The sequence below is a fragment of the Anas acuta genome, chromosome 1 (genome assembly GCF_963932015.1).
Source record: "Anas acuta chromosome 1, bAnaAcu1.1, whole genome shotgun sequence".
NCBI classification, from domain to species: domain Eukaryota; kingdom Metazoa; phylum Chordata; class Aves; order Anseriformes; family Anatidae; genus Anas; species Anas acuta.
This window is the reverse complement of record NC_088979.1, coordinates 198635676-198659858: the sequence shown is the minus strand read 5'-3', so window position 1 is coordinate 198659858 and position 24183 is coordinate 198635676. Positions and strand designations below refer to the sequence as shown.

Here is a 24183-nt window from a genome sequence, read left to right as displayed (position 1 = left end):
ACTGGAGACCATGCAATATAAGTGCTAGCTCCACACCTCACTCATTTTGGCTTCTGGCAACAATGCTGCTTGTTCCTCTGCTATAAGCTATGCTGAAATCTATTCTCTGAACAGTGATTTAACAGCAGGGTTAAAAAAAAGAAAGCTTTTATATGCTGCTTTTTAAAGTCAGTATCCCAACACATTGTTCTATTACAATCATTATTTTCATTACTATGTAACCGCAATTAAGGCTTAATTACAACTTGCCATTCTAAAATCCGTATTTTAGGTATTCCACATTTTTTAGTTTGTCTCCTTTTTGGTTTTGAGATGTAGTACAGAGTACAGGTTACCTTGTACCAGTTTGCCACCATTACTGGCATTGCAAAACCATCACTTATGCAACTTTTTCCAGTCTAGCTACCTCTGAAAATGCAGTCCTGTGAAAACACGTAGTAAAGTTGATGGCATTAACATTTTCAGAAGGCAATAGTGAAAGTCTGAAAATATAAGCTCTAAAATGTATTTGAAATAATAGCAGGAGGAGTTTTTGCTGGGTCTTCCCAATACATTATGAGCAGCACTGGCTAAAAAAATGAGCAGTAAAGAAAACCAAAGCAGCATAACTCAATTTACTTATTTAGAGTAACAATACATACTGTATTCTCCTCATCAGTTTCATTTTCCTTATTGGAGTCTGTAAGATAATCAGTGTTTTCTTCCTCCTCTTCTTCACCTTCTTCTTCCTCATTGTCAGAACCCTCCTGAAACATTCAACGTTTATAATTTGAGAATAAAATAAACTTAACTGTTTTAAACAGAAAAAGTTATGCTTGTTCACCATTAGTATTCTGAGGAATACAAGGCTTTACACAACTGAATTATACATCTTCAGTGACAGCACACTGATGTCTGTTTCCAATGCTAAAAGCACCCCCAACACTCCATTTCACTTGAGAAAAAGCAAAAAGCCCACTTGCATTTGACTCCTCTCACACATTTTCTGCATCTTTCACATCCCACCCCCACGTGAAGCTGTTTAGATTAGTTTTAGTAGATGTTTTTGGTGTTTTTTGTTTTTTAGTGTTTCACAACAAGTTTACGGTCTGAAGTCAGCCAAGTTTACTATTTTCATGAATATACAGCAGAACATGTTGAAATTTTTCATTTAAACATAAGGGTTTTTTAAAATATTGATTTTATTACTATGTGTTTTAAACACTAGTACAGATCGCCTGCAGAGGCTGTGGAATCTCTATCCTTGGAGTTATACAATCTGGACATTGCCCTGGTCAACCAGTTGTAGGTAACAGGTAACCCTGCTTTGAGCTAGGTGGTTGGACAAGACCTCCAGAAGTCCATTTTCACACCCTCAACCATTTATGATTCTAATCATCTTACTAATTTGTGGGTAAAGGCACAAAACCAGACAAACTTCAGAAACCTTAATGCTGAATCATCAACTGAAACTAGGAACAAGATTCCTAGTAAACCAACCAACCCAAGTACAAGGAGAAAAAAAGTGTTTCCTATTTCCTTGATGAATTCATTTTATCATAACGCTAACATTATCATGTCAACTTTGCTGTATCATAGTGACAAGTTACAATTCTTATGTACGTCTGCCTTTTTTTATTGGCTACACTTGATTCAGAAGATTACCAGCACAGTAAACAAGGAAGCTTATTATGCTCCATAAATCTTATTTGTTCACATTATGCAGGTATACTCTGAACACCTGTTATCTTTCCTACATGATATCTAGTCAATATGTTTGCCTCTGTAACAGATCAAGACAATGATCTGAAGGTATTTTCATGCCACAAAAACTAAAGGCATCTTTCGGTTGAAAAGTAGCATATACCCTAAGTAAAGTTGTCAGTTCAAGTTTTTCATCAACATTTCTTTGGGATAAGCCTCAGACACCACTGTATTCTGTTATCCACATAAAAACAACTGGGACAGAAATATACCCTTGGTGTACTGACTTGGTTGCACATATCCACATTTCACCCGTTAACTGTGACACAGGAGGCATCAAAATATTGATTACTCATTCTTTTTATGCAAGGCAAGGTAAATGATTAAATTCACCTCTTCTTCTGGCTCGTTTACTTCACTTTCATTTCCAGATTGTTCCTCTGTCTCTGCTCCACCTTCTTCTTCTTCTTCATCCTCTTCCAGATTCTCTCCTTCTGTAATGGAATCTTTGGAATCTTTGTCATTCACAAGCCCTGTAGATTGGAGAAAGAATTAAAACAAAGAAAAGAGTCAGAATATTAGAAACGATGTGGGTAGGATCACTTCAGAAGTCCATTGCTGCTGAATACTAAAAATTCCAATGGGTCATAGTTTATTTTTCAATAGAAGTATTTTCTCTATATAGTTACCTTGTTCATAAATGATCAGTAGCAAGGGTAATAACTTCCCTCAAGAAAAGGAGGAAAATATGGAGAATAATTAAAACCTTCAGTCAAGAAGCTGCACAGTGCAAACAGCTGCCAAGTAATTTCAAACTAAGCGTACAACCCCACTGAAATATGCACTGACATATGAGCCCTAAGTCATGGATGCTCAACTGAAGTGGCAGAGTCCAGAAGACAAACCCCTGCAGCATTACTTCCAGCACATTGTGCTACTTGAAGAGAATCAAGTTCTTAAAGATTAGTCAAAAAACCATCCGATTAAATTTTCTTTAGCACGCTTTAAGTACTCAAACTTTTCCACTGTATTTCTGTTGACAGAGAAACAATAGATGATGATATTTCTATTTGTTACAGGTAAGAGTTTTGAAAGAAACATCTGCTCAGTCTATAATCAACCTTTCTGACTTTCTTTTCTAATGCTCTGAGGCTGCACTTGAGCCTACGAGGATATAAGTACCTACATGAAGTCTTTAGAAAATCAGAGCCTCTTCCAAAACTATTGGCTAACATGATCATCCTACTTGCAGAAAGGACTGACCGTTCTCTCACTGTGTTTTAATTCATCTTGTGCTTTCCTGTACTGACCTGCTTGCCACCGCTATTCCTCAAGCCGTTTTAGGGTACTCTGTGTGCAAGGAATCAAGCCTAACTTCCCAGAAACTGTTTTCTTTCAACAAGATGTCTTTCAGTTTAATATTCCTTACCTGTACCATTCCTACAGTAGTGAAGAGTAAATTTTAGTTTCTTTCAGAGCTGTGGTGTACATTTTAGTTTTGGATGCAGATTTTTATTAGATCTTTATTTCAGAGAAAGTATTTGAGAATTGAGCACGGATCTAATATTCATTAAAAAGTACTTCTTAGAAAACTGCTGTTGCAAAAATTAAACCATCCTGTGCAAAACAGAACGAAGTTCTATCACACCCTATTCTGTTCATACATTGTTTTAATTATTTTCATTTATCTACCAAGTCATTTAATCCTCCAGAGGATCATGGCTTGATGTGGCAGAAAGTGATGTTGATGTCAGCCTTCCACAACACGGCAGATCCAAGACAGTCATTTTTTGATGATTTTGCTAAGGGATCAGTACAATTACTATACTGTTCAGCATTCGTATTTTGAAATTACTAATTTCAAAATTTGAAGTCACTAAGCACACACACCTAGGGTTGACTGTTAGCTTGAAGTTTTTTTGGACAGCATACGAACACACCAGTTCTGTACTTGTGGCATCCCGTATTTGCATTCTGCATATGGCAGAGAACAAATGCTGCAACATGTAATTCTTAACCAGAAGTCTAGATTCTGAATAGACAGGTAGTTCGCTGCATAACGGATTTATTTATCTAGCTGTACCTCCAGATGCTTTTATCTGTGTGCAAAATGCATATACGCACACCCAGGTTTCTTTAGAGAATCTCAAAGTTTGACAGCTAAGATCACAAAGACCAGCTTTATGAAGAAGTGAACCCTTACAGCCATGCTTAAATTAGACAAAACTGTGAAGTGAATAGCATTTATGGCTATATAGTAGCTAGTGAGGATTTCACTGCTGTGTGAACTCAGGTATACTTCCTTCTTCATATTCCAGAGGTTTCAATTATTTTTTGTTTTTCTTTATACACTGTGCTCTTCAAAATCTGCTCTGCTCCGGAATTATGCAAGAGTTTCTTCGGAATCACTCTCAGTATTTTCTCACCCACACAAAGTCACCAGAGTGGCACAGGAACCAGCAGTCCCCATTTCAAGGTCTGCATGCAACAAACTACTCCAATTCTGCCTAGAATGACACTTCAAACAGACAAAAGCAAAGCACATCACGGTCTGCAGCACGATACATTCTCAGTACTGTTGTCCGTGGGCCATTGGACTGTGGGTACGAGTTGATCATGAACTGCAGTTTTACTAGAGTTCTTAAAGAATAAAAAACACAATTCCCTTCAGATATGCTCACATCTATCATCACAGCCTCCGCAGATCAGAAGAGGCTGATGAAAATCTCCCTGAGACCAACTTCAAATAGTCCTAATAAGCAGGACTTGGAAATACCCCCACCCTATACAGAGGTTTAATAGCAAGCAAGCAATTTTGGAAGAGCAATCAACTTGAGCAGGGGGAACTCCCTCATACTTAGTGAACAAGCCCCCCCCCCTTTCCCTGTATTTAACTACACTGAATTAAACTGCTACAGCAACAGCAGTTTTTCAGAGAACAAAAGTTCTTACCATTTGTGTGGAGGAAGTGCTCAGTATCTTGCAGAGAACATCACAATTTATACAATGAGTTATGAATTACTTCTTAGTTACCATTTTGAGAGCATAAAAGCTAGTAATTTAATTATACTATAAGGAAATTCTTACCTGCATTTCAGTTACTACCTACGTAATTTTAAGGCACATCAATTAAATGAACAGCGTATTAAAAAAAATTCCTCTTAAAAAGTAAGTTGCAATGTTTTACCCAGCAATTACACATACTCATCCCACTGGATTAAAGGATTATTCTGAAAATTGAACTTGTCTACCTAGATGAAATGCTTACAAGGCTATAATTAACACCTAAAAATGTAAAATTTACATATAAAAGCTTGTCATGAAGAATCTGATCTTCAAATAAAAACTTAAGATTAAAAAACTCTACATAATGAGAAATGAGCATAGTAGTGTCCAAAAACTATTAAAATGTTTTGTACATAGCCCTCTTTAAGTATGATGGTAGTTTTAGATAAACACTCACCTTTTTTTGTCAACTTTTTTTGTGAGCTGTGCTTGCAAGTCTATCATTTTTTCCTGACATTAACTGATTGTAACATAGATAACTGAAACAAGATTTATAAATACATCTTTCATTATTTATAAATAAGTCATCATTGTTGCCCTTGCAGGAGCTACAAGCTAGATATTGTAAGGAAAAAGTAAGCTGAATAATCCAAAGTTCTAATTCATGAAAACTAAATTATCCTTTGATATCTATTGAAACGTAAAACCCATTCCAAATTATTCCAAAGAAAGTGTAAGGATCAAAATACATGATATCTGGAAAGAAACCCGTTCTTTCTTTTATCATAGTCTTATACTAATGTCTTATATAGTCTTATACTTACTTTGCCAACAGCAGTTGTTGTCAAGTTCAGAACTGGGGAAGGAACACATGAGTTGCAAGCAACCAATCTACCACAATGCTTAGGCTGGTTTCCATCCACCAACCAACAGGCTGCAGTAATCGAATGTGCAGATGCTCCTTGCTTTTTGTACTGGAGCATGATTCCCAATTTTTTTCTGATAAAATTTATAGCTGTCTTAGCTTTTGCACTATTTTGTCTGCACCATAGCGCTGCATACGTATTATATACATACACACCAACAAATATATTTCTATCAACTTCCTTGTTGTGTTTTTTATTCTTATTTTTTAAAAACACCCCAACACTTAAGAGTTGGAAGATTCTATGAGCCCTATGGAGATCAGAAAAATGTAATCGAATTGAAAAAAAAACACCTTCAAGAATAAAAAGATCCTATCATGAGAATAACGATAGTTACCCATCATCATCATGCAAACAACTTTAAGTTATACAGGAACTGTCAAAAAAGATTTAAATTCCCCTTGCGCATTCTCTTACCTAATTTTATTAAGAATTCTCTTTCCAAGTCTTGAACCTGTCTGATAGCTTCTTCCAGAGAACTGCAGAGCTTTATCTTTGGTCTCAGGAGTTCCAGTGTATCACTGATCATATAGTCAATGTCTATAGGAAACGGGTGGTCTTTTGTCCAGACATCCAGACTTTTTTTCCACCAAACATAGCGCTATAAAGAAAGATATTCAAGTAAATTTATAACTGTCAGTGCACATACAACCAAATCTGTAATGCCTAGCCACATTTGTAGAGTAGGAAGCATTAAACATTTCACATCATTACGCTGTTTCAAACAAAGAAGATATTCTGACACCACTAAACACTGTTTTAGTGTAATTTAAAGAAGAAAGCAGAAAGAAATCAGGTCCAGAAACTTCCAGCATGATCTCAATGAATGGAATTTCCACATCATCTCATGGGAACCCATCCTAGTGTGTGAAACTTCCGTCGTGGAATCTTTTTGCCTTAAATCTATCCCATCAGAACTTGCTGCATCTTGTGGTCATTACTGCTCATCTTCTCAATAAGTGTGCCTGAGAAGAATTTGACTCTTCCTTCTTCACAAACTCTGTTAGATAGCTGAAGACAGCAATCAAACCACCCCCATATAACATTGTGTTCTACAAACTGAGCGACCCCATAATGTGGGAACCACAATCCTTCTGATCATTTTATAGTGACCCTCTCCACTAGAATCAGCTCTGTTCCTAGGCTCTCATCTACCAGGAAACCCTGACCTGGAAAAAACACTCTAGATGTAGCCCTTAAAAGTCAAGTAGAAAGGAAAGTAAAAAAAAATCACTTTCTTCAATCTGCTGGCTACACTCTTGTCAATGCAGAGTAGTGTGCTGTTGGCCTTCATCACCACAGTGGTGCAGAACTGCCTCTTGCAGTCATGTAGCCCAGGAGTTCTGGCTCTCTTTCTGCAAAGCTGCTCTCTAGGTAGGCAGTACCAGCCTATGTTGTTGCAGGGAGCTATTCCATCCCAGCTGCCACACTTGATACTTACCTTCACTGGATTTCACAGGGTTTCCATAAGCCCATTTCTCCACTTGCTGAGACACCCTGATTGACCTAAACCTCCAGAGAATCAACTGCTACCCCAGCGTTCTGCAATTTGTTGGAGCAACAGTAACATCTACGCGTCAACATACACTTCACTTTCACATACAAACAGTTACTAAGACAGAGAAGATTCTAAAAAATTATAGTGGAGAACAATCAGAAAGATGCAAACAGACTGCCATACATTAATTTGTTAAAGAAATCTGTGGAGCTATGACAAAAGTGTATCAATACCTGGAAGTACACAAGGAAGCAATCAAGTTTTCGTTTGCTGGATCCTCTGTCAAAATATTGCCCGCAGGTATCAAGGATCGTACAGACTAGTCTGATTCTGAAAAGATGCTCTGGGGGATCCAGTGGACTAGGACTACCATCAGGGTTCACACCAAACGATGTGAATGAATATAGAGTTCGAAATATTACAGCCGATTCCACCATTCGATAATTGTAGAGCTCCCCCAAAAACTTGGCACTGCTGATCCGCCGCTGGTTAAACTTTGGCTGATTAACCTTTACAGGAAAGAAAAAAGTCATTTTATCACATAGACATAATAGAATCTTTGTGAAACTTTTTTTTTCCCTTTTAAAAAACAGAAAAGCAGTATAAATGCTTGATAGAATTAATTATAAGATGGTTATATATAATCACATGCATTACACAAAATCAAAATGTACTGAAGACAGTTATGAGAGCCAGTCAAGAAATAGCTACTATAAGTGTTCAAATACGTTTAACATGCTCTGTCCAAAATCCATAATTTTTCACTACCCAGAGAATTGTAATTGTAACCTCAGTCAAAACATGGACTAATCTCCAGTGACTTGAAGTTGCATAGATCTGACTACACTGTGCAAGAATAAATTGAGTTCTGTTATGACAGAGGAGGAAAAAAACCCTGTCCTAGGAATCTTTGTAAACTTTTTTTTTTTAAAACGAATCTACACATAAAGGAAACAACTGAAAGATGACTAGAAGAGTCAGAAAAAAATACAGAATTTAAGGATTCTTTTCTTTAAACAGGATTATTTTATTGCCTTTATTTATTTATTACCTCCATTCCTAGTCGAATATCCTCTAGTACTCCATCCACAACATGAATTCCAACATCTTCCTGGTAAAGGACCAACCCTGCTAGGAGGTTGGCTACACAGTGAATACTATTATATTTCACATTCCAGATGTTGATCATGCAGCATATAACGTAATCTTTTACTTCTGCATCCTGCCAAGGCAGCTTGCGCATCTGTCTCAGGACCTAAATCAAATTTTAAGACAAGTTGAACATTTTAGCAGACAAAAATATCAATATTTTCACAGTCATCACCTCTTCCACAGTTGGGATGAAATCCCTGTAAGCACCTGAAAAGCAGCCTCGGTTCTTTTCTTCAAACACCTCTATAAAGCTTTTCATAGCTGCTACAGATGCAGATGTAACCCAAATGCTGTTCTCTAGCTACTAACCAACCTGTTCCAACCTGTTCCATGATTTTATTGTTCTTACTGTCTGTTCTTACTATTTGTAAGTAACTGTAGTCTACTATCTCCTACTCTGAATGTAAGATACTTAGCACAAAGACTCTTATTTCATTCTTTGTTCAGCACTTAATGCTTTGGAGAACGTAGGTCCATAACTATGTATTACAAGAGATGAAATCTTAACAACTGGGGATACAAAACTGATCCTTCTTCCTTACAATTGGAAAAAAAATGTAACTGTCCCCAAACCCTTCAAAACTTAATACCACATCACTTCCAGCAACACTTGTAACAAGATTCCTAAAGGATTTACCTTCTCTGTTGTGACCTTTGAGAGATCCTTGTAGAGAAGCTTACGAATATATTCCTGCAAGGGAGGACGTTTTTTCTTCACAGTTTTTTCAGCTGGAGGGGGATTACAGTAGTAGTAGGCATTTTCCACCATTGTAACATAGCGGGCGTCAAGATGCATTGCTTGTTTCTTTCTCATCATTTGTTCCTGGAAATAAATGTAAATGATCAGCTAGAGATATTGTCATTTTCAAGACAAAACCTTTTATATTTAAGTTTGGGACAAAGGAAACGTAAAAGGTTGCAAAAAAAAAAAAGTTAAAACATTTGATGAAGAAAGGAAAAAATGCATATATATGGTTCTGTGATGCTATTTCCATGGTAATTTTTCTTTACAAGCTCTATTTTTATAAAAGGTAACCACTGAAAAGTTATCTAATGTCTAACTTGACATTTAAATTCTGCTATTTAGTTCAATAAGATATTTCAAACAGGGCAGCTTATCTCATTAACCACATCTAATGAAAAGTTGCTGAAATACGGATTTCTTGACACACAGTGCATCAACATGAAAGTGCCAAACTACTTTATACAGCAATGTGCAACTCAAGAATTATATTCTTACTTTCTGTATTACTATATTGATGGTTTCACAGGAATTATCAATGATTTAAGCAATGACATTTTTCTTATTACATGCTTCATTGTTACTGTTTACCGAAGCAGTGTAGATTGCACGGAAAACAATACCTACCATAAAGGAATGTTTGAAGAAAAAAAATCATAGAAGTTAAAGCTTACTACATATGTCAACATTAATTACTGTGTTTAATTGTCAAGACTGTCCTCATTTTCCTCAATGAACATAATCTTTTTGCCATATTCCATTTTGGATACATACTTCAAGATTTACTTGGTGGGTTTTTAAAGGTTTCCTGGATCTAAGAATTCTGTACAAGAAAACAAGTGGTATTCAAAGCTGCTGATTTTTACAGCTAGAGATGTATATGAGCTTAATTCCATTATGAAACATATACATACATATGCATACATATTCCATATACATACGTATGCACAGATTTTTTTTTTTATGTACATCAACTGATATGTTCTAAACCACTTCAAGGTAGTTAAACAGGAAAAAAAAAGCTGCGTGGACTCGGACTTCATTATTCAATAGAGGTTGCTTATACAGTAATTCACAGCAAATGTAAGCCAAACTAAGGTGCAAACACTATTTATTGCTGCATACAATTGCTTTATTGGATTGTATGAATTGACATAAAAACAATGTCAAGAATTTAAACCACCTTTGATGGAGCAGCACGATTTGTCAAGTTAGTGAACTTTCTACTGAGCTTGAACAAACTCAAGCTTCTTTTACAAGGCTGTGACTCAGTTAAACTGAAATGTAAAGGTACTCAAACAGCTCCTTAGCCTTGAGTTTCAGCCAGTAGATCAATGAGGAAGAATAACTTGGGGTAACACAGTAACACAAAACATAAGGTAATTTTCCTAGATTGCCTGCATCTGTTGCCTGGGAGGTCTCCATGTGACACAAACCCTAATGCACTTCGTTTTTAACCTTTTCCATGACACAAATGGCCTCTCCTTTGATTCTGAGTGTTCCTTTCCTAATAGGAAATTCCTGTCAAGTAGTAGCAAATTTACCCATGTTTTGCTAAAGTGCTGTGCATCTACTATCGACTAAGTAAATTGTTTTACGTGCTGTTTATACTTAGTAGGGAAAAAACAGTTACAGCAGAAAGTTCCAAAACCTTACTGTATCATGCTAGTATTATTTTGCAAATCTTTTTGGCCTTTTCTAGATGCATCAGGAGAAAACATGGCAAATGTTATAAGACAGCAAAACTACATTGCACTACAAGCTGAACACAGAAGTGGGGTTAAGTAAAGCATAAGAGAAGACAGCAGATGGGCTTGAAAGGAAGATTTTTTTTTTTTAAGTAAGAAATAAATCATTTGGGTATTTTCTTGTGTTATAAAGAGCTGTATTACAGTATAAAGGTTTTAATTAAAATGTCTATCCACAAGAGACACTATATATACACACTACCCCACATCTTAAAAATCATAATTATTTTTTTTGAGCAATTCCGATTCAAACTCTTAAGGGAGTGGCATTACTCTTATTCTCTATTAAAATTCATCACCATTTTAATGAACTGTGTTTGTCCGTTTTCATTTATGACATCAAGTCAGATAGACATGTGTAACAGTAACACTACTCTCCCTACAGCAACAAAAACCTTGACTCACTTCAGAAGAAAGAAGCTTGAACACTTAAGACTATAGGTATTTGCTAATTAATTTTGGGTTTTCATTTCATTAGGATAAAATGAAATTTTAGCTATAGAACTAAAGCACTACTATTTAAGATTTTTTTTCCCTCTTTTTCTTTTAATAAAAAGGGACAGATCACAAGCAATGTTAAAATGCTCAAGGTAAAACAATAAAAGGGCTTTTATTTTCAAGGCCAGCCACAAAACATCCCTCCATGTTGCAAAATCGTTCCCAAAGAAAAATCCGTTGAAAATCAGGTTAATAGTCTCACTCTTACCCCCAAATAAAAATAAGATTAAACATTTACATAATGAAAAAGATTCTTTTTCAGGGCAACACAGAAAAAGAAGGCACCAAGTAAAACATAACAAGCACAAAAAGCCCAATTCAGAGAAGTATTTCAGCACGACTGACATTTAACCTCTCTGCTTGTAACAAGTCACTGAAAGTGTTCAGCTCTTACCAGCACCATAAAAGCCCATGATCCAATCTGTAAAACAGTATTTAAGTCAAAATTTCTGTTTCTATAGCACCTTTTACACCTCAATTAGTAGGGATTCAAAACATATTTGCCATCCTGTCCTTTCCTGGTTCCTCATGCATTAGAGATGGAAATTTACTGGAAACCTTATGAGGCTTTATACTTATGTTATTGAAGCAGTGATTGCTGATTGCTAGCTGTGTTCTTATACCCCTGGATGTACACTAAATGTGACTTCATTGTGAAGACAAATCACATTTTTATGGTGCATGAAATTTTAAAAAGTCAATTAGGTAAAGAAGCTGTGGTAAATATAATAAAAATTTTAGAAGTTAGGAAGAATTAATAACTACAAAAAAATGCCAGCAAAAACTGAAGCGTCTTTTGAAGATAACGGTGCTTTCATGGAAAAAATACTTGGTTATGGAAAGGAATATATTTAACAATAAAACACAGCAGCTGGCAAATCTTTAGAAAATTGAAGCACTCAAGCCTCCTTTCAAGACACAAAGCACTTTACAACTAAGACTTGCAGTTAATTTGTCCACCTCTTTCCTCTTATGACAGCACCACAGCAATAAATGGTATGACATTCAAAGAGGCTCAGAAAGAAACAGCATTTTTATGGAAAACTGTATTGCAATATACCCAGGTACACAACAATTGCTGCCCTATTAACTCCACAGAACAGGAAGGGAGGCTGCAGGTTCAAGAGACGTATCACATGTAAGCCTGTGCTTTGGTAAGGAAAGATGTGTGTACAGAAGACAGGGATACTTCACAGCTTTTAAGAGCTATAGCTCTAGAATGAGATAATGAATGCTTAAACCATTCCCTTCATGGAATCACAGAGTGGCTGAGGTTGGAAGTGACCCCTGGAGGTCATCTACTCCAACCCCCTGCTCAAACAGGGTCACCTGGAGCACTTTGCCCAGCATCATGTCCAGGTGGGTTTTGAATCTCTCCAGAGGAAACTCTGCAGCCTCTCCGGGCAGCCTGTGCCAGTGCTCTGTCACTCACCATGAAGATTTTTCTTGATATTTAGATAAAACTTCCTGTGTTTGTGCCCGTTGCCTCTCGTCCTGTCACTAGGCACCACTGAAAGGAGTCTTGCCCTGTCATCTTGACACCTTGCCTTAAGATATTTATATACATTGGTAAGATTCCCTCTGTCTTCTTCAGTAAAACAGCCTCTCCTCCTAAGAGAGAAGCTCCCAGGCCCCCGATCATCCTCATAGCCCTCTGCAGGACTCTCTCCAGCAGCTGAAGGTCTTTCTTGTAGTAAGAAACCCAGAACTGGACACAATGCTCCAGGTGTGGCCTCACTGGGGTGGAAGGGCAGGATCACCTCCCTTTGAAGGTCAGAAGGGAACATTAAAACATGTGATCAGACTTGTAATAAAAAAGTGGTTTAGTAGTTGGCCTGCATCTGCTTAAGCTGCTTCTAATTGAATGCCATTTCCCATTACTAATACCTACCTTTGAAGCATTTCAACCACATTTGCCTCAGTATCTTATCTTGGACAAAACATTTTAAGATCATCTCTCAAGCCAGGAAACGTATTATTCAGGGCTCAGATTCATACAACTGAGATACTCAAAGCTAATCCCCGTTCTTTTTAAATCTTTGATAGTACTTATCTAGACAAAGATAACATTTCTATTTTTGCTTTAATTACCATCAAACTCTATTTCTAAAATCCCTTCCTCTAGTCTTCAAAAACTTTTCCTTCAAATTTAGAGCCCCCAATTGTTACTCAAGGCACAGAAACCAGCTGTTTCCGCAACTGTCTTTACCTCCAGTTAAAGCATCTTCTCCTGTTCTATTTGTTAATACTATTCCCTCAAATATTATCAAACACGTTATTTGTAGTTCAAGCACAATAGCTTTTTCCTTCAGGAATTTAATCCTTTATTCACATTTTCTTTTAAGTCATAAACAGATTTACAGATCAACCGGAGTTCTTCAGAACATGCTCAGGAAGCTGTTCTCACAGGAGGTGCGATCTGAGCTGAGACAACACTGAACAGGCTATAAAAAACAAAAGATACAAGCCCATAGGACTTACAAAAGCTGATACCACCAAAGCAGACTAGAATATATGTTACACCAGTCCATCCCAATCCTATTCCACAAGGATACAAGATTTCAGAAAGACTGATTGATTTTCCTCTCATACTCAGCCCTGTTTTTATTAAAAGAGTTCAGGAAGTTATCCGCCCCAAGCAGTCAAGATAAAAGTGAATTCCATTTTTCACTTATTTGTACCCAAACCCTGCAACTTACAATGAAGGTTGGTTGCAATCACTATTAAGGTCAGACCACAACACAACACCAGAAAAAAAGAAATGGTTTAATTCAGTACATGACAGCCCTTCTGCCCAGAAGACAACAGGTTTTTCTCTTACCAAAAGAACGCTGGTTCTCAAGTGAGATTCTGGTGATCTGAAGAGGAATCTTCCACAGGTTTCCAACAGAGTACATGCCATTTCAATGTGGTGATGAGAGAAGTCTGACAGAAGCATCTGGAATACATTTATATAAAACCACAAATGTTTAACATGCTTTTCAATGGCAGAAAACAGTAACTTAACTACCAGACTTTAGATTATGGTGGTGTTCCATTCCTTTTTTTTTTTTTTAAAAAGAGAACAATGCATATTAATTTCACTGTTCATATGTCAACAAAACTAAAAAAAATCACCTCATTAAAAAAGCATTAAAACAGTCAAGAGACAAATTTTAGGCTCCATTTACCTGAAAAATAGGATGTTTCCTAAGCCCAGCACAAGAAGAAAACAACATTAAAACAAGCATTATAATCTCTTCCTTATCCCTTCCAACTGCCATATTTGCTCTGAAATTTGTTCTGTCAGACTAGAAAGTCACCAAATGTTGCACAGATACACAATACCATCAAAGCATGCCTAATTTTGATACACTGTTTAAGTTAAGCAACTTCTAAAATTTAATGGAGATTTGCATTTTACAGTATTTTCTATATGATAGAAAAAAATTATGAGAGAGTAAAACTTATAGAGAATTCAGCTTCAATACCTAATGGACTATGAAGAGAAGCTATTTCCACAGGAATGCAAGCCTTCAACGACCTTCTATTAAAAGCCTTTTAATTTTTCAGGAACGTACTTCTAATTTGGGAATTGCCATTAAAAAGTAACTTGGAATATTTATTAGTGTACGATTTCGGATGACATAGCCTAGATATAAGTTGCCTCTCCCCCAACGGGCTTGCTGCCTCTCCCCCAACGGGCTTGCTGCCGTTCACCTTACCGTTTTCTCTGTAAATGCATTAGTGGAAGTCAACCTAATGAAAATAAAAGCTCACTTCCAGCTTCACAGCAGAACAGACGTATAAGTAGCAATGTCTATCGTTAATTTTAAAAGAAGTTCATTAGCAATTTGGTTATGTTCAAACGTGGAAGTATATTTTACAGTGCCCCTACCATGACAAAATTACAATGGTTATTCCAATTTCTAGAAAGGCTATAAAAGTGTCCTCATACACAGTAGCAACAGACATCAAGGTTTAAAGCATCTTGTGCAGTGAATTAATGCAGACCATCATCAGTAGATATCCGAAGTGAAATATGATAGGGATATGTTATCAGTATATACAGTAACACACAACTACCAACACCAACCTTTAAGCAGTGGAGAGTATCATTTTTGGAGAACATCTTAAACTTGCTAAGCTCACCAATGAATCTCACAGTTTTATTCTTTGTTTCAATGTTGATCTGGTCCTTTTTTCTTACCTAAAAAGAAAGAGAAAACAAGCATTTGATTTTAGGCTGTCAAAAATACCAGCTTGTTATAAAACAAGCATCCTCAATAAGCATGGGAATTCAGAAGTGTTTGATATTTGTTCAGTTTCTTATGCTCTACCTTCACCTATCCTTAGGCTCTCAGGTTTCCTAAAAGCCTCTCTACCTCTACAACATGCTTTTATGGCAAGTTTCAAATTTCTTACCCTGCCTGCAACACCCACACAGTTCTTTAACATTCCGGTATTTATAGACAGACAACAATGCCATCTCCTCTGGGCATGGTGAAGTAGTGGTTAGGTATTCTAGATTCTATTGCTTTTTGATTCAGAAAGTAGTCACCATACAAATAAGACCACTAGTATAAACCTCTAAGGAGATACTGAACACTGACAGCTTTTCCAAGTCTGTTTTAACAAAGAACAGACTTCTTTGTTCCTGTTTTTCATTTGGTTGGCTGTTTTTAATTAGATATCCAAAAATTTAATGAAAAGCACAAATTTATCCCTAGTTCTAAAAATAACCATACTGAGCAAGATACAAAATTACACTTCTGTACAACAGAAGTAACTTTTCCTAAGAATAAAGAGAGTTAGCTTCAAGTATTTAAGAATTCAGTGAATAATTCATATATTTTAATGTCAACATTAGGAAAACATTACAATGTGTGCCATAAAACTCAGAAAATGGTGAAAAATTCATCACTCTGCACTGTAACTAGTTCTATTACAAAACCACAACAACCATAGTGAAAGGAACAATGAAAAATACCTGTCATTCCTCACAAATGTATGGTTGGTAAAAACTGCAAAAATTAAAGCTTTAGAATTAAGTGCTATATTAAAATAATAACCTCATAATGGGGCTTGTTAGAATTGGTCAGTTCCCATTCTCCAAGTTACTAATTTACAGTAAGCTAACACTTCCAGCTGGAGCACAGCTCCAGATCTTTTCAGTTTAATTGTTACACAGCTCATTTTTATCATTATTTAACACTGGAAATTAAGGATGACACTACAAGCAATGCATATATGTATGGACATTTGATAAGACAAAAAAAATTTGAATATACAAAATCTATCATTCAAGAGCAAATCTGTTCAGCTGACAGATAACCACTCTAAATTGAGTCAAATGAACTTCAGAATTAACATCTACATAGTATTAGAGATTTTTTTCCCCAAAATATGATGATTAACATATTAATCTGAAAGCAAAAAACTAAACCAACAAAACATACATGAAATCTGAAATCCCCTTTCAGCATGGAACAAAGATCCTCTGCTACATCAGACATACAGGGATGCAACGTGGCAACCAGCCTTGCATAGAATGGTAGCAAATCCAACCTGCAAACAAAGGTTACAGACACAGAGTGAGACGATAAAATAGACAAAGCTTATTTCTGTTACAGAGAAAGAAGTGTTTGTCTACAAGTACTGCTACACCATTTTACTTGTGGAGAAGGATGAATGTGCATATACTGATGGAATTGCATACAAGCAACTTTACTGGCTAATGCTTCAGATTGCAGAATCATTTAAAAACAACAATACAAAAGGGTATACTACCACATCCTAACAGAAGACCTCAGAGTTGATTCACTTTCAAAATTACTGCTTTAAGTGAAATGGCAAACACCATCTTAACTGTGGAATCTGACATATTGCCCTTAAGAAATTCTAGATACAAAGAATATTCAGATCCCTTTCAATATGCAAAGTGACAAATTCTTACAAAATTCCTTTTGGGGGTGAAAGGGCAAGTAAGAGTGTTTCTACTTATAAGGTAGTGAACCAGTAAATGACTGTAGTTCAGTTATTATATAGAAGAAAGCCCAGTAGATGATGTGAAGTAGCAACCCTTCTCTAAAATGCTCAGCTAGCATTCCCACACATAGCAATATTTCAGAATTTAAGAACTTACTTTCTTTAATCTTTCCTTAATTATATTCCTTCATAACATGTTTCCCCTTAGGGAATTTTGGCATGCAACTTATATTCTCCTAAGTTCATATTTCGTCTGTGATGGGAAGAAACAACCTGGTTGCAAAAATGCGATATGTGCCTTTGATCCTAGTTCACGGCATTGCTAACAATAGTCAGAATATAAAAGCTGCTTCACATCTCTCTGTGGGTACCACTGCTACACACAGAGAAACCAAATGCACAAGTCTTGTACTTTCTTCACCTTATTTTCAGAGCATAAGTTAACACCGTAAATAGGAGATGAACTCTAGAACATGCCTTCTTTTATATAAATAGAAACAACTTTGCATATTTAAAGTGAGAAATTATAAAGAAAAAATGGATTTTGAGTTTATACTTTATAACGCATTAAGGTTTTCTTTATTGCTAGGAAAAGAAAAAACACTACCAAGAAAATCTAAAAGCACAAGCAATATGTAGAGCTTGCCCTGTAACAAAGTGGAACTGGATTCCAGAAGAGCATCAAGACAAATGTCCAAAGCCAAACCGTACACAAAGGAGAAGCAAAGCAATGCCACTGGAGCACACTTCTCAGATGTTTAACATCCACAAACAGAAATAGGGAGAATTACATATCTAAGTTGTGGAACAGAAGCATGAGCTTTGCATTTTTCAAGTAGCATGTTCTAAGTGACCTCCTGACAATGCATAAAACCCCTGGTGAAACATTACAGGTATCCCAGTTACCTATTTAACAGTTTTATGCCCCTGTTAATCAATAACTGTACCAGTATTTACATTTGTCGAGCTTGTTGGAACACACAGTCAAGGATGACTAGCCACAGCAAATTACTACTGCTTTTAAGCATTTAGTCATTAACTCACAGAGAAGTGAAAGTCTCGTTACTTCATAGACATGTACAAGCTAAATTAAGAGGACTCTGGCTCATTTGAGGGAGTGTATTTTGACTGAGGGGATTTCTGTGACATCTCTTAAAAAAAAAAAAAAGAGTAGAAGAAAGTTTTGCTTTCATCTGAGCAAATACCTGCCTGCCGAGAGCTAATAACTTCACCTCTGTAAACCGAACATACCTGAGGGAAAATTAAGCCTTACAGTGCATTGTTGTTGTTCCATCACACAACACAAAAGGTTTCTTCATGGTGAAGAATACTGAGACTGGGTATTTCTAAATAGGTGAAATATAATAAGGAAAAGCCTTGGGTCAACTACTGCGAAACTGGCTATCAGATATTGAATCTGTTCACTTGCTCATTCAGGAGACAAAAAAAAGTCAGTGTTCAGAAGCAAAGAGACTGCAATATCAGTGGCACCACCTACTGGTACCTGTATTTAGGTAACCTGTTTTCTGCAAAAGCACTTCTTTTTCTTGAGGAAGAGGCAAAGAAACATCAAGAAAACAACCAAAACCAAAAACCACCACCAAGACCACAAAGCCCACAAACAGTATCGCTTTCTCTTCTTGTTCTTCCACATTACGAAGTGAGATCTAGCATCAGGAACGAGTTGCACCCTATGAACTAACATGAGAAACTGCTCCTTATGACAGTTTTCATTTTCAATCTTATCTCAACTGAAATACAGCGAGCTCTGGCCCATGGGGCCACATGAAATCAATGAAATAGCTAAGACATCATCTTTTTTGTAGAATTTCAAATGTGAATTTACGAACAAAAGAAAGACTTCGTTCAATTAAAGCCTGTAATTGCAATCTCTCTAGAACTGATGCCTCCAAAGTTTTACTAAGAAGGGTGAAAGCGACATTTTGTACGTATTCATAATTGAGCTTCTACTACAAAGCTTAAAGAACAAAGCAACAGTGCATGGCAGAACTCCTGCCTCGTAAGCACAATCATAACACAGCTAAATGAGATGTACTTGTGTGTCTTGAACAGTTACAAACTGCCTCCTGCACTACTCAGTGGGAAGAATGTGATGCTATAGGTATTTTCACGCTATTGAATGAGCACTTTTTGATTTTGTTTTTTAGCCTTGGCATAAATTCTTTATCTCAAGCAAATCTCTCAATTTTATCCTCAAATGAAAGAGGCCACTGAAAGATTGTAAAGTCAAAGTTCAGTTGAACAAAAGAGGCCTTGTTAACAAAGGTTCTCAGGATAGGAAGCTTCAAAGTTAAATATAAAGGAGGTTTACATATTTGAGTTAAAATGCTCATGAAGCAGTTAGCTTCTGAATTAAGAATAGCTAGTGACAATGCTACAAATTTCCATATGATGAACAGAGACGTTGGCTTAGTGGATGTTCAACTTCATAGGTGACCATATATAGGAATTAAATGAAAAAAAACGAGAGATTAGAAAACAAAACCACATTACTTACTGTTTAGCATTGCCTAGAAGTGTTTAAAACCTGGTTTGGGGCTTTAAATTTTAAGCTTCATATTGAAGTAATAAACATTTCAGCAAGACTGCAGTATACAAACAATTATGTATGGCTGTCTAGGAAAAGAATTCAGATGGATAGTGAAGAACTACACACAAATCCCCTAAAACTGCAAACAGGATGGTCAAATCATTGTAATTTCACTTTAGTACAAGCCATATAGTCCTAAATTACAATATTAATATTTAGTGAAAATCAATCCCTCAATAATAATCTGATAGACACTTTCATACTAGCATTTAAAAAAAAAAAGGCTTTCTGTTCTGTTGGTTTAAGAGATTCAAATTGCAGCTGAAAGTTAAAGTGTGATCCATTCATAAGCATTCAACAAAGCAGTGTAATGAGGGTGTATTCTGACACTAATCCACAGGTAGTTGAGAAAAAATTACCTTTCTTTGCCAAATTAAGTTTGCTGTCTTGAAGAACCCTGCATTTATCCCAACCTGCCCAAGCAATGAGGAGCAAGAAAGCTCCCTAGCAGAACTACATTATTAAACTTTCAAGAAGTATCTGCACTACTCCTCAAACATTCCCCCGCCAAAGTTTTGTAATTTCTTGATACAATTATCATGTCTGTATATTTCCTAAAACTATAATCTCTTAAGGGAACAAAGAGAAGTTACTGTACTCTTAAATATCTTATTATGGCTGCCAACGTAATTGCCAGGTTTACACTATATTATTTAATGTACTTGTAGACTAAACACATTTGGAAACAACACTGCTTTATCCATATTCTACAAGGACACTATTCCTCTGAAACTTTTTTAAAAGATCATCAATAATTTAACTGCAACAAGCTTTCTGACTTTGCTGCTCCAACGTTATCCTGGAAGCAAGTTACAGAAACTCCTGGAATTAGTAAAAACTACTATGCAACAAGAGAAGTCAGCACGGTTCAGTGAAGAGATACACAAAGCTAGACTGTTAATACAAACCTTTGAAGCAGTATTACTTATTTTTTCTAACCCAATTTGTAGCATTTTACAGTAACCTGTACTGTATGCTATTAAGACAAACCCGGAGTTTTTTCCACAAGGATTACAAACATTGATTTCAGGATAGAAAGCAGAACTGTTCCTTTATTGTGCACAATAATAAAGCTAACAAATATTAGGGTCAATTGCCCTTTAGAACTGCCTGCATTTATGAGGCAGTTCAGCTGGTATTTTCACAGCAACTGTTTGTGGTTCAAAACAAAAAGCTCAGTCACCACCCCGTTCCTCCTGTTTAGTAGCCCAGAAATGGGCATCGCTAATGCAGGCAAAAGAACAGGGAGATGCATACAACTGGCCTGATCTTACAATGGGAGGCTGGAGTATTTATTTATTCATGGTATTCCTGCAGGGGGTCTCAGAGCACACAGCAGAAAGAGGTATTAAAAGATAAGAAATTCATATAAAATATTAATATTAATGTTTACAATTTAAGAACAACGGCAAGAAGATCATCTCACCCAGTTGTTTCAGTATTAGTCCCAGCTATTTAAGAACAAAACTGTCAAGAACGTAACAGCTCTTTGCGCTAACTATGCCACCTTTAATAATCTACTGAGTTGCCACAATTCTTTATTTTTTATTTTTAATAATTACTGCCCAAATAAATTTGGGGGATAACAGAGCAACCACTAGTAAGACAATGAATGAACACTCAGTATGTTTTTGCCCCACGGTGTTAAAAGGGAATGGAATAGAAGTAGTGTGAAATATAACAGGAAATCCAAGATGATGATGAAACATTTGGAACTACAGGCAGCATCAAAACAACCTCTGTAGAGAAACAGGACAAGGTGGAGCAAGAAAAGCGACTCCTCCATAATTGCACTTACGTAAGCTGCATCTATTTAAGGTAGAAGTTAAAAGTAAAGAAATATTATTCTAATGAATTTAACGATTTTATCTCAATGTTTGCAGTAATTTCCGTAAGTAAGGATCTTCCTGCAAGTGCCTATCTTATACAAAGAGACATTCAAGAAAAAATGCCCAAATTCTTCATGGACAAATCTACATGGAGGGAAAAGGTCATTCACAAACTGTTTTGTTTGGTTCCTCTAAGCTGGCCGACTTCAAATCAAATCTGTTCCAGAAGTTAAAAGGCTATAATGGTTATGTATTATACCAGAATTAACAAATCACAAGAAATCTTCCTTCCTAAACTACTTTGTGTATTTTTATATAAGAGCCTGTCAACAATTAGAGCGCAAGTTCTCCAACACATTCTCCTCCTTTTGGTAAGTTTCACTGTTACTTGCATGGTTAGAAAAAAAAAAAAGTCATGAGAAGATCCACTATAAATGCACAAGCACCAAACAAGAGAAGCTATCTAAAAAATTTCTATAATGCTATGGCAAAATATTTTGGTGAATTGTTTGATTATTAATGCTAAATATTTCTTTTGTGCCCTAGCATAAAAATCACTCCAGAAGTGCACATCAGGAGTAAACACAGCCAAAAAGTGACTTGAATGTGCCTAATGATGGCCTTCATTAATTTAGACAGCTAAAAAAAAAAGTATGTTAAGTAACTAAAGGGTGGATCCAGCTTTCTTTCCTCCAGTTCTTACCTTTGCCTAGGAACTATGAAAAGGGCTCGCACTAGTTTTCTTCTGTTGGCTTTTGTATTCATATTCATGCAGAAATCCATGGCTGCCTGTAAAGAGAAGAGTCAAAATAATACTTCACCTTTAAATAACGGGGTGGTCTTTTATTATTATTTTTTTATATATTATTTATATATATAAAAATAATCACACAACATAGCATGCTTTTTTGTTTACAGAACCACGCTTGTTACATGCAACTGTTTTAAAAACAAAGATAAACAGAAATCTCCATTTTTGTCTTGAACAAACAGTTGGAAAACACGTATATTTACAAGAATACAGACCAATTCTTCAGATCAACACAAAGAAGAAAGAGCTTTAGACAGAAGAGGAATATTTTGTCAGGGAGTAAAAGGAAGGAAAAAAACAAGACAGGTCTACTTCTTTTGGAGCAAATTAAGAGAATGGGCAGATGAAACCTATGATATTTAGGCAACAGTTTACTAAATGGGAGAAAAATATTTCCACCAGGTTAAAAGTGAATTCAACTACTGATAGATTCCAAGGCTTCAGTTTTTATTACCGATCAATCTGATGTATCAATATATGATTTTAAGAGAAGAAAAAAATGAAAACTATGACTATACCTTGTCTATGAGGTCTCTGTTGACACAGTTCGGAAGCTGCTGAAGAAAAGCATCTACTATAAGTTTTAAGTGAGATCCAGTGCTGGCTTCTTCATCTTCTTGTTCTAACAGAGTGAAATAAACAAGCAGGACACATTTTTAAGCTACAAAATACAGCGATTTACTATCACATTCTCCAAGCACAGTACATTTGTAATGGTCAATTGTTAAATATTTAACTACCAATTCCAAAAAATGAGAAAGATGAACACAAAAATTAACTTTTAATTTTACTTTTAATTGTATCAGTCCATTGACTGATACACTGATTGTTTATGCCAACATCTGTCCAAAAGATCACCTTTAAAACTTATCTTCCTATTAATGAATTCATAATTAATCAAGAGTTCCCTACCTCCTAATTTATACTGCTGGGAGCAACAATAAGTACATATTCCTAGAAAACTAGGTAATTTTCTTGGGCAATAAAATGAAGACCATAAGAAGGCCTGGATGTGGGTCAAAACAGCACAGCAAAAACTTAGTGCAATCATGGATTTTACTTTTTATGCGTGTTTCCCTGAATGAGAAACTGATTTATTTTTTTGTTGATGTTGAGCAAGGAAAACACATTAAGGCCATTTGAGGCTGCAAAAGCTAGAGCAGGCCAACTTTATTCCTTCACCTGTACAGAAACGAGAGTACAGAACCACAAAGTGACAAAGATGGAGGTTTGATCTTGTAGCAGTTGCAAGGCAAGCGACAACTTGTTTTTCAAGCAAATGGCTCTGTGTGTTTTGCAACAGGAAGCAGTGACAGCGATCTGTATCTACTAAGTCAAGTAGAAGAACATAGGACAACTCTACCACTGAAATTCAGATTTTGTGACACCAACTATAAAGATCTCAACAGATGAACCCCCTACAGACACCCCCTTAATTGCAGAAAAGTGGTATGCTTCAAAAAAAAAAAAAATCCTGATTTTTTTTTTTTTTTTTTTTTTAACTAAAGTCCTAAAGAAGAGCCTAGTTTGCTCTTTAGCACAACATGAGCCAGAACAGAGCTGGAACAAACCCTTGAAAGGACCCTTCCTTGGGCAAAAGAACACCGCTTTCTGAGAAAGGGAACAGGCCAATTTGTTTCCTTTCAGTTCAAGGACTTGCAGCAACAAACAGGAGTGCCCAGGAGGTACTTGAAAGGAAAACACAGACAGAC

At 36.1% G+C, this 24183-nt stretch overlaps 1 protein-coding gene across 4 annotated transcripts in view; it reads right to left on the bottom strand.

Moving 5' to 3' along the window:
• Positions 1-24183, bottom strand: part of UPF2 (UPF2 regulator of nonsense mediated mRNA decay) — a 61773-nt gene that overhangs the window by 18480 nt on the left and 19110 nt on the right. For all 4 annotated transcript variants that reach the window (XM_068670035.1, XM_068670036.1, XM_068670034.1 and 1 more), the window contains 11 exons: positions 22990-23093; positions 22364-22449; positions 16692-16800; positions 15329-15442; positions 14075-14191; positions 8903-9088; positions 8165-8368; positions 7347-7622; positions 6033-6216; positions 2077-2216; positions 642-746 (listed from right to left, as the gene is read on the bottom strand). In XM_068670035.1, coding sequence (XP_068526136.1) covers positions 642-746; positions 2077-2216; positions 6033-6216; positions 7347-7622; positions 8165-8368; positions 8903-9088; positions 14075-14191; positions 15329-15442; positions 16692-16800; positions 22364-22449; positions 22990-23093 — 1625 coding nt within the window. The remainder of the gene's footprint in view (positions 1-641; positions 747-2076; positions 2217-6032; positions 6217-7346; positions 7623-8164; positions 8369-8902; positions 9089-14074; positions 14192-15328; positions 15443-16691; positions 16801-22363; positions 22450-22989; positions 23094-24183) is intronic.